Genomic DNA, 10,940 nt, shown 5'->3' with positions numbered 1-10,940 from the left:
CCCTCGCTGGATGCCGTACCGCTGCGTTACAGCGAGGGAGCGAAAGTTTTGAGATATGCGTGTGGTCATGAAATGCTGCTGACTTAATGTACAAAAGAGTGCAGACAATATATCTACGTCCACTTTGAATGTACATTATTAAAAAAAACCAAAGATGGACCAAGGCTTAGAAATGGCAGCCATGATTCCTGCTTTGCAGGAACTTGGGAGGTAAGTGTTCTTAACTCATCTTGGAAATATAGTTAATTCTGTGAGATCTGACGTCTAACAAAATAACTTTAACTTCGTGAACTACCTGGTTTTTAGTTTATACACTGCATTATATGACAATCCTTTTTAACGAGCCACGTATTTTAGCTAATAAATAAATTATGCTTCTTTTTGTCTGTAGCGCTCCCCCGGAGGAGTACAACAGTGTTGTCCAGAAACCCAGACAAATACTCTGCCAGTTTATTGACAGGATATTGACAGACGTAAATCTGGGTAAGTGGAAAATGTGTTTGCCTCCTCATTAGGTTAAACAACACGCACGTAGCTTTCCGTTTTAAAATCCTGAAAGTGTTAAAAATCGAAAATATAGTTATTGAAGTTTTTCAGAAAATATTTCTCGTTCCTGGCTAGTGTCAGCTGTCTCTGAAGCAAAGCCGGATCTAACTCTTGGATAGGTCGCCAGATAGTTGTACAGTCCACATACTTGGGGACAATTTAGAGGCACCTACCTAAAATGGTGCATTTGAATTGTTCCTGTGCTTGTGTACCCTGTGACAACAAAGCAGCAGGTCTTTGGAAGATGAGAGGAAACTGGAGCCGCTGGCAAAAAGCAGTGTGGGTTTGTGGAGAACATGCAAATTCCACACCGAGGTCACTCCAGTCTAAAATCATGTTGAGGACCTAAGATGAGGTGCTAATCCCAAAAATACCCTCTTCTAATTTTTTGTTGCAGAAATACATCCTGTCTGCGTTAGATAATGAGATTTGTCAGTTGACTTTTATTTCGGATTGAAGTATAAAAAATGTAAAATCGCAAAAAATCCTTTAATGAATCTTTAAAGTAATCAGCAGATACTGTTAGTTTAATTGTAACAATAACTCTTTTATTCCAATAATTCAGAGGTCAAGTCACACAAACATTGTCTTTGCTCTGAAGCTCAGTTCTTTAAACCTCCTGCACTGCACTCATTTTTGCACATTAGAGTTTAAATCCTGAGGAACACGTTACAGTGTTCAAAACATAAGATCCCTGCAGCATCATTAGCCATTTAAATTAATAGAAGAAGGAAACAATACAATTTAATGAGTAATCGTACAACCTTTCTTCTTTCAGTTGCCTTAGAATTGACAAAAAAGAATGTTCCACAGACCGCCTGCATGATGTTGCTTGACTTCATACAACACATCATAAAGTCATCCCCACTGATGTTTGGAAACCCTGCCTGCCAATTCAAGGATATGGAAAACAGTTCCAATGGTGAGTTTTGTGTTTTGTTGGAATGAATATATTAACTTTAATGTCAAAAAGAATGAACCTTGGAATGTATTGTCACAGACATCATCATTGGTCCCCTCTATCTCCACCCAATAAAGTCACTTACTTATTGATGGCAGTTAACAGTGCTGGTTAAACTGCACTTCTTTGATTTGCTGCTTCTGGATATATTGAACACTCATTTACTTAATTAAGAAGTGATTAAGACATCCTGTGAATTCCAGGGTTCAGACAGCCAGATTTGAGTTCCTGTACTTCCAGTATGTCTGTAATTGAAAACACGTGACAGTAAAGTTTAGCTGCAGCTATTTTTGTGTTAAATGAAACTACAGTTCGGTGATTTCTGTGGTTTCAGTCAGTGTTCTCTTTTTGTTTTAAAGATTTCAGTAAGTGGATTATTACTCGACTTCTGAGGATTGCTGCAGCCCCTAAGTGTGAGACCTTGCATCAGAAGATAGCCAGCGTCATCTGTTCTTTACTGCAACTGTTTAAAGTTAAATGCCCTGTTATATTTGGAATGTTGTCAAAGGAACTTTTAGCGCTTCTCCAGGATCTGATTTGTTTGAATAAGCGAAATGCACGAAGTACTTGCGGCAGAAAGCCTCCTATGTGGCCTTTTGCTATTGAGAGATTTTCAGTGATCCCAGAAGGTTGCGCCACCTATTTGACGCCTACAGTCTTTCAGCTGTCATCAGTGATTTCTGCTGAAATGCTCGAAGGCACCGTGCTCACCGTTCTGGCAGACATCCTTCATGGCTTTTTTTTTAGAAGAGAGGTCAGCATTATTTGGGAGCTGAGCTGTTCTGTTATGCAGTATGGAAGCCCTAAATTAAAGGGGGGAGCCATGGAACTGATCTCTCGCGTTGTGGAGCTCGGTGGTTTCCCCGAAGAAAACGCACATTTTTTCTTCGCGGCTTTTCTCCAGGTGTTGCATTCCTTCAGTACGGCTGACAAATCGGCCTTGAAGCTGTTTGAGAAGCAGTTTGCCAGGCTGACCCGGTTAGTGTTTGTACACGAACCGGAGACGTACCGAAAGCTAGAGCGGGTTTACCTGAACGTGGTGTTGGAGAAGCTCCACGAGCTCGTTGTGAACGGGCTGCTGGAAAGGTTTGAGTCGGAGGAAATCCAGACGGCGTTCCTCGAAATATTTCGGTTCGTTCTGGAGTTTGTTCCCCCTGGATACGAGTCGGCAGAGCAGATCAGAAAAGAACGCGTTCATGACATCTGCAAAACCCTGATCGAGATGATTGGAGCTCGGAGGCACCAGGAGGTTAGTGAGGCACTGTTTGTAATTTGACTTTTTGATCCTGCTTATATATTTCAGCAAGTTAGAATGTCACACTTTGCATGTGTACATTTTTGTGTGGGTGTTAGAATACATAGGAACAAGTTATAGGTTTATTCCATGCTGAAAAAAAGAAGAAAGAGGACACAACGTTTCGGCCGTGGAGCCTTCTTCAGGTGTGCTGAAGAAGGCACACCTGAAGAAGGCTCCACGGCCGAAACGTTGTGTTCTCTTTCTTCTTTTTTTCAGCATGGAATAAACCTATAACTTGTTCCTTTGCAGCCTACGCATGCTGACGCAGCTACCCACCTGAACTACGTTAGAATACATAGGTGCGTTACTCCAAGTAAATGAAATTCAGTACTTTAAAATGTCCATCATTTATCATTAATACGTAAAGCTGTGAATGGTGACTTGTTTTTCACATTTTTTAAAGCAGGATAAAGCACAATTCCCTAACTTTGGCAACTTGGTTTTCTTTTTTAAACTATGCCTTCACTGCTTGAAATGTTGTTGTATTCAGAGTTTTTACATTAAATGAATCTACAAATAATGTACAGGGTAATTCAAAGTAAGAGAAATATGTTTTCAGTCCTAATTCTGGATTACAATTTCCTTACATCCCTGCCTATGTACCACAAACCTAGGGGGTAGTGAAAACTGCCCTGTAGTTGATGAAGGAGTTTTCAGATAGAGGTAGACAGCTCAACCTGTTTTTTTCCATAGGAGGGTTAAACAGATGTTAGGGAGGGGGTAATTTGATATTTGACAAAATAAAGCATATTAATTCTTATTTTCTATTGTGTACTTTGTTCAGTTCCTGGTGAGCTATTTGTATGTCGCATTGAAGATGGAGGAAATGAACACTGTTTTGGAAAACCAGTACGCCTCTTCTGACTCGGATGAAAATTGTCAAAGCGGCAGTGAGAAACCAGCCAAGAGGCCATGCTTATCATTTTCTCCACTACCTGCCAAAAATCCCCACAATTCACTGGTGTAAGACAGCTCCACTGTTTTAGTGTTGCTTTTATTTACTTTGATAATTACATCCTATTGTCAGTCCTTCAGAAAGAAGCCCTTTTATGGTAAATACCCACAACTGTGAATCTCCATCAGTTGTTTTTTGGTTTCTTAATCTGCGGTGAAAAAAGCAGACATTCAGATGTTGGCTACTTCAGGGTTTATCTGTGATGAAAATAATTAAAAGTATCCTTTCGCAACCTGCAAGAATCATTAGAATCAAAAGGACACAGTCAGATACAGTAGTGTTAAGGTTTTTATCCATTATTACAAATGCGTGATTCAAGTATGGAATCTAATAAGCCCATCATGAATACAAAAATTCAGAATTTGTATCCCATAGTCTGTTGGTATTGTACTTAATGTGATTATAGCTATTGTTTTGTGTAAAACACTCATTTGTTCTACTAATACAGCATTTATAAACTTTCTGTTGGCTTGAAGCTAAGTACAGAATAGGCTAGCAGTCTCTGTAAGTTTCTATAGTATTCCAACTATATGTTTTGATATAATTACTGTATCTCTGATCAAAGTTTGTTTAATACTGGAGGACACCTATCTTTTGGTCTTTGTTCCAGCTGAGCTCTTATTTGTCAGGACTGGACTAAAACTGAAGTGAGAACTTTGACCTTTTTCATTCTTTTTACCTGAAAAATGAATTTCAGACCTGGGAGCTCTCTGGGAATGAAAACCAGAAGTGTCCTCTTGAACAATGCTGAAACCCACTGGTCCAACAGGTGTTGTTTGAAATGCAAGCAGTGGTCCTGTGGTGGTGGGTTTGGCACAGTTTAGCTTATAGTACACAGTGGGGTATTAGATGAGTGAAACGTAGACTGATGTATGGGTCCTTCCAAGTCATTGAATCAATGTGCCGTTTAATAAACTCAAAAACTACAACTTGCTAAGCCAAGGACTACACTATTCAGGAGTCATGTATTTGAGGAATGCATGTATTAGTGACATACTGTAATCTCACTTGGATGAGGATCTGATTGTCTTGCTGCTTTTAGTACCACTTGCCGTGTTCTGATGTTTGTGTCTGTGCTCAGCTGTGACCTGGTGGAGATGAAGGGGAAGAGCGAGATCTGGGCTGCCATTGACAGAAAGCTGGTGGCAATGGTATCCTTACTGAAGGACCAGTCCAGACCCGACCCACTCAGCACCTTGGAGGGCGTAGCTGTCATACTACATCTGGCTGCCCTTTGCTCTTGTCACTGCTTCTCTCACACCGCAATCAGGTACACTGGACACTTGTAAATCGGCTTGCAGCTGGGGAAGGTAGCAGGAGTCCATTTCCTAGACTTTCCATGCAAAAGCATGCAATGAAACTCGAGGTGATTTGTGAAGAGCAGATTGTCTTGTGCCCCCGTGCTATGATTTGATGGCTGGGCCCCAGTCCAATATCAGGTTTCTGTGTAAAACTCCTTTGGAGTCAGAGATAGGGGTGCGATACAAATTTGAATTGACAAAATGAAAGATCTCCCTATTTCGTTTATGTGTCTGTATCAGTTATTTACCTGAATTACTTAAAAGTTTAATGAAACATCAGCGAATACTAACTACTACTAACTAACTGGCTCAGTAATTATCTGCATGTGTGTCCGTGTTTTACAGAGGTGCGAAGGCCAACGGCTACAGCAGTGCGACGTCGGGGACTCTCAATCCATCATCTAAAGCACAACTGATCTGGGTCCATCCTAAGATGATGTTCCAGGTTGTAGAGGCTTGCAGGGCCATGCTGGGAGGTGCCAGCAGTTCAGATGAACTGGGGCTGGCAGCAGACAGAGTTGTACAGATCATTGACGCCATCCTCTACATGAATGGTACAGTAACAGAGCCCAGTTTGGCCTATTACCGCTGAAAGATTACGAAGATGTATTAGTGCAAGAGAGGGATTTTCATACTTTTACTACAATGTTTTTTTTTTTACTATCTTCAAACAATGAAAAGTCATTTTAGAGCCTATGAGGGCGCCCAGACTTTTAGCTGTAATTCTCTTCATTCTTCGCTCTCAAAATGCCTGCTCTAAATACAATGAAATAACGTTTCCATCCTTTGTTCTTGTATTGTAGTGAGCAGCCAGGGTGACGGGGGTCTTTATAAGAGCCTCTGCGCTCTGCTGTCATTGCCATGGATATGGGAGTACTCCGCACAGCCTGTATTTCAATCAGCGGGCTTTTCCTCCAACCTCATTGGCTTAAGTCAGAAGCTGTCCAGCAGTTTTTGTGAGTGCAGTGGGTAGTTTTGTTTTGCGATTTTTTCTCAAGAATTAAGGGATTTCGTAATGCTCTGAAAGAAGTTACGGTTACGAGTTGAATTTTGTTGCCTGAATAAACACTGTGTAAAGTAGTTCAATGAATGGATTTTTTTAAATGAATCTTGATATAGACCTTTCTTTTTTTAATTTTGAAATGCGAAATTCTGTCTCAATTTACTAGAGATTTGGGATCTCATTTTATTACTTAGCTATTTAGCTCGGCTTTCCACTGCTATCTGCGTGTCCTAATGGAAGGGACGAAGACTGTATGCTTCTCATCTGAAATGTGCTCAGTCAGAGCTATATACCATTCATTTTCCATTCAGCAAAACCATGCCGTGGGAGAGTTAGTATCACTTAGCGGAGCTACAGGGCAGTCTACATCTCTCGCTGGCAACATGGCAAGCCAGGACACTCTAGGTGACCCAACTGCAGAAAACTGTATCCCATCACTTGCATGCAACCATGCTGAATGATGTAATCCAAACTCAAACAAGAGAACTCTGGACGAGGTCTTAATAAGGGCGGTGGCTCTGTGGCTAAGGATCTGCGCCTGTGGCTAGAAGGTTGCCGGTTCGTATCCCGTGGCCAGCAGAGGAATCCTACTCCATTGGGCCCCTGAGCAAGGCCTTTAACCCCAACTGTTCCGGGGGCGCTGTATAAATGGCCATAAATGGCTGACCCTGCGCTCTGACCCCAAGCTTCTCTCCCTGTCTGTATGTCTCATGGAGAGCAAGCTGGGGTATGTGAAAAGACAAATTCCTAGTACAAGAAATTGTATATGGCCAATAAAGTGATCTTATCTCATTTTATCTTAACAGGCTCTCCAATCAACAACCTTATCTGGTTAAGCTCCTGTTGGAAATACCCTAGGTGTAAATATTCTTTACAAGTATTGAATTAATTTTGAACTTTTTTTACAGCATTTCAGGCACAGGCACATTGTGTGTATCTGTTGTCTTTACTGCCGAAGAAGACATGTAGTGACTGGAGGTCATCAGTGTACCGCTGGGCCCTGCAAAGTAAAAGTGATGATGTCCGTGCCAGTGCAGTGAAAGGATTTCCTTTCCTGCTCCATCACCTGGGCATGAAGTCATATAGCCTCATACATGAGGTTTTGCTGTATGTATTATCATTTCAAAAGCACTAGATCTAGATATCATGCAATGCCTTGTTTTTTAAAAATAAAAACACTTTAGGGTGAAATTGCAGTGATTATCCTGATTTGACAAGCCAAAACTGTGTGTTTGTTTCCAATTAATCATTTCTGATTTGTTTCTGGTGCAGAAGTAAACTCCAGGATAACTCCGTACTGGTGAAGAAAGAACTGGCTGGAATCACTGGCCATCTGGCATGCTGTCTTTCAGAAGCATCACAGCTCAGGATCCCGCATAAGGAACCCACTGGCCAGACCCTCCTCTGTAGCTGCATTACTATGAACTCGGCCCATTCCAGGAACGTGACCACAATCAGTGCTTCCATTTTCACTCCATTCCCAGCACTTCTGAAGCCTGAGATGGACAGTACAGTGAAATTAGGTTTGTGGAATATAGCTGTTTCTCAGCTTGTTACAAAATGTTTCCGGGATGTTAAAAATATTCATGTGTGCATCCTCTACTTGTTCACCCATTTACTGGAGTTACCTCAAAAGGTGTTGCCAATAAATGCTCATCATGGACAACACTGCCCCACTCTGAGGGCTGATGATTTCTGGAGCAGTTGATTTCAGTGGTCTGTTAGTTTTTCTAGTAAAAGTTATGACTCGTTAGGTATGTTTTAGATGAATTGGTACAGTAGCTTTTAAAGTTATATTTACTCGGAATTCTGTTTTCTTTTCTTCTCCTGTGCTAGTATGTTTTCTGGCGGTGTGGGTCAATTTTTTTTCCCCCCCATTCAGCTTTTACAGAAAACATTCCCCACCTGTGCAGGCATGTGAACCTCGGAAACTGCGATCCGGACACAAAGGCCCTCCTAAGCGCTCTTGTCAACCTTATACAGGATCCAGAGGAAGAGGTTAGGATGCTGTTTGCTAAAAAAATCAAATACATGTTGGAATCCTGGTCCAGCGAGGGCTGTCTCAAAGAGGTAAATTCATTTGGCTTTTTGAACGGTTTTAAAATATTGATTTTTAAACATTGCTGAAAGGTTATACAAATTGGAAAAGCAGGAGAATACAGACCCCTGCTGTGTATCGCATAGTATGATCTAGTTGGGCCTAATGTGCTTAAAAATTTACTTTATTTGACAGCAGTTAAAAAGAAACTTTCATAGCCTTAAAGTAATCTTAAATATGTTGGGTTGTGAGAAGACATTTATTTGTAATTGAAGTCCTGCTTTCCTTAAAAGTAAAACAAGAAACTGGTGTATGTGGCTTGGCTGGACAACATTGCATGACATTGCTCGTTATCAGCTCATTAATGTTCATGACTGACTTCAATATGTTTTAATTTTAGCTGCTTGTATCCCAAATAAAAGAAGCTTATACAAACTCCAAAACTTCAAGAAATAATGATTTGAAGAAAACGCTGATATTCACCACGGGAGAAATCGGAAGGTATTTTTTGTTTCCCTTTGTTAAAGGAGAGCACTACTAATTGAGTGTAGTATTCAGATATATTTCGTTTTAAGTGAGTGAATCGAAGACGTGGGCTGGCAGCTTGGTTTCCCCCATTTTAATGTTTCAAAACGGAAGAGTTCGAAAGCTGTTAAAAGCGCAGTTTGCCAATATAAACCACCCCACGTCCTTGCAGGATTCTCAGTTTTGTTCACAATGCGATTGACCTTTTGCTCAGACAACTGGGTAAGAAGACATCAGATTTAAACATGCCGGTGGTCTGTGTAATTTTAAACACGCTATGTTATTCTGTTGGTGTGTTGCAGAGCTGCCAAAGGAGATCTTGTATCTTTTGCTTTACTGCATCTCCTGCATTGCCTCTTGTCCAAGTCCACTCTCATCTCGCTGATGGCATACACTGAGATCAGAGCCCTGGCTGCCTCCAAGGGCCTGAAGCTCAAGCTCTTCTTCAGGCAATACCAAAACCCTGTCTGCAAGGTAAGGTCTTGAGAACATATGAGCTCACATTCAAGTGTTGAATGTAGCTACTTTATTGCTTCTTTACTACTGCAGCATGATGGAAACCAAGGTTTATTTGGAGATGGGTTTTGCAGATACTGAAACAGAGCACTTCATGTTACTGAATGATCGATTGCCGTGTTATGCTTTCCTGAAAGCTGTTTCTTTTGAAAACATTTTTATGATTGGAGCAGGGGTCTCCATCCCTGGTCCTGGTGAGTCCCACTTCAGTTCAATAGATAGCCTTTAAATGGTCAATTTCTAAAAGCCTGGAATAAGCTAGCCATGATCAATTAAACAGGTGGTATGTTCAGTTAAGTAATTTAGAGATCAGTTAGAACAAAAACCAGAATATCACCCCTCAAAGATCAATGTTCACTTCATTGAAACAATAGTTGATTAATTGCTTAAGTAAGTGTTCCTAATAATTAAATAGCAGGTGATGTAGGACGACCTCTAATTGAATTGGTTCCCACCAGCCTCAGGGTTGGAGACCCCTGCAGTGGATTTTAAAGACACAACAATATCTTTCCTCTCCTGTGTTGGCAGTTCCTGGTGGAGTCTCTGCACTCCAGACATGCAACAGCTCTCAGCAGCACACCGGACCAGAGCAGCGAGTCTCTGCAGCAAGAGGCCTCCCGTCAGAGAGAGCTGGCTCTTGACATCCTCTCTCAGGTGGCCCATGTGTTTGACTTCCCTGATCTCAATCACTTCCTCAGTGTAAGTGAATAGTGGCTTGTTATTCTTTGGTTACTGGTGACCCTTTTCTAGTTTGACATGATTGAACATGTTTTAATACATTTACTGAACATTCTAAGTAGTTGGCTAATCCACTTTCCCAGGAGCTGCTCTGTAAGGAACTTGTTAGGGAGTGACCCACTAAACTTATATAATATACAGGGTTTTATTCTGATTATACACTCATTCTACAAAGAGTTTCATTAGTATGTTAGAGAATGTTATGCAACGAAGAAGTTATTCTCAGATTAAAGTTTTAATCCGTGGAAAATAGTGTTTTTTTTTAAATTAAAGTAGCTGTAGATGGTTTTCCTTTCTTTGCAGTATGTCTGCGGCACCGGTTTGTATTTCTTGTATACTGGCGATCTGAGGCAGCTCTGTTCTTGCAGGACACAGTGCAGGAGCTGCTGCCTTACCTGGCTGCCAAAGCCAGTCTGACGGCCTCCGCGCTGATCCGCACCATCGCCAAGCAGCTGAAGGTCAACCGCAGGGAGATCCTCATCAACAACTTCAAGTTCATCTTCTCCCACCTGGTCTGTTCCTGTGCTAAGGACGAGCTGGAACGGGCTTTCCACTATCTCAAGGTAACGGCATCCGCTCAGCTGATTTTTAAATGAGTTTTCTCATTTTGAATGGTGCCTCTAGCATTGAAGTCCATTGGATTTTTCAAATGCCTCCGCCTTCATGGAAATATGGCTAATGTTGGTTTGGGTTTTACTGTTATGTAACGTGTTTAAGTCAGACAATTTAAATCGCATCAGACTGAAAGTGAAAGTGGCTGGCAGTCACAGCGCTGCTCCTCCTTGTGTTGAAGAACGAGACGGAGATAGAGCTGGGAAGTCTGCTGAGACAGGATTTCCAGGGTCTGCACAACGAGTTGCTGCTGCGGCTTGGGGACCACTACCAGCAGGTCTTCAATGGACTGGCTATCCTGGCCTCCTTCGCCTCCAGTGATGACCCCTACCAGGGACCACGGGATATTACCACAGCGGAGCTTATGGTAAACCTGAGGGTGAAAGGGGCTGCGAAACCCCGCAGGCTCTTAAAGTTTACATGGAACCGCAGTCAGACGTTTTAATAG

At 41.6% G+C, this 10,940-nt stretch overlaps 1 protein-coding gene across 2 annotated transcripts in view; it reads left to right on the top strand.

Moving 5' to 3' along the window:
• The first annotated feature begins 15 nt into the window (after positions 1-15).
• The window catches only part of atr (ATR checkpoint kinase), a 28,436-nt gene continuing 17,511 nt past the window's right edge, over positions 16-10,940 (top strand). The window contains exons 1-16 of one of the 2 annotated variants that reach the window (XM_088613469.1): positions 16-210; positions 392-483; positions 1,325-1,468; positions 1,867-2,756; positions 3,589-3,767; positions 4,841-5,029; positions 5,406-5,614; positions 5,864-6,016; positions 6,972-7,170; positions 7,339-7,586; positions 7,946-8,133; positions 8,502-8,602; positions 8,929-9,100; positions 9,671-9,841; positions 10,249-10,443; positions 10,674-10,859. In XM_088613469.1, the coding sequence (XP_088469595.1) occupies positions 155-210; positions 392-483; positions 1,325-1,468; positions 1,867-2,756; positions 3,589-3,767; positions 4,841-5,029; positions 5,406-5,614; positions 5,864-6,016; positions 6,972-7,170; positions 7,339-7,586; positions 7,946-8,133; positions 8,502-8,602; positions 8,929-9,100; positions 9,671-9,841; positions 10,249-10,443; positions 10,674-10,859 (3,372 nt within the window). In that variant the 5' untranslated portion in view covers positions 16-154. Of the gene's footprint in view, positions 211-391; positions 484-1,324; positions 1,469-1,866; positions 2,757-3,588; positions 3,768-4,840; positions 5,030-5,405; positions 5,615-5,863; positions 6,017-6,971; positions 7,171-7,335; positions 7,587-7,945; positions 8,134-8,501; positions 8,603-8,928; positions 9,101-9,670; positions 9,842-10,248; positions 10,444-10,673; positions 10,860-10,940 lie in introns of both variants that reach the window. The other variant, XM_088613461.1, reaches the window with a different exon arrangement.

This window comes from Lepisosteus platostomus, chromosome 2 (genome assembly GCF_059453375.1).
Source record: "Lepisosteus platostomus isolate fLepPlt1 chromosome 2, fLepPlt1.hap1, whole genome shotgun sequence".
Taxonomy (NCBI): Eukaryota; Metazoa; Chordata; class Actinopteri; order Semionotiformes; family Lepisosteidae; genus Lepisosteus; species Lepisosteus platostomus.
This window is presented reverse-complemented; position numbering and strand designations above follow the sequence as displayed.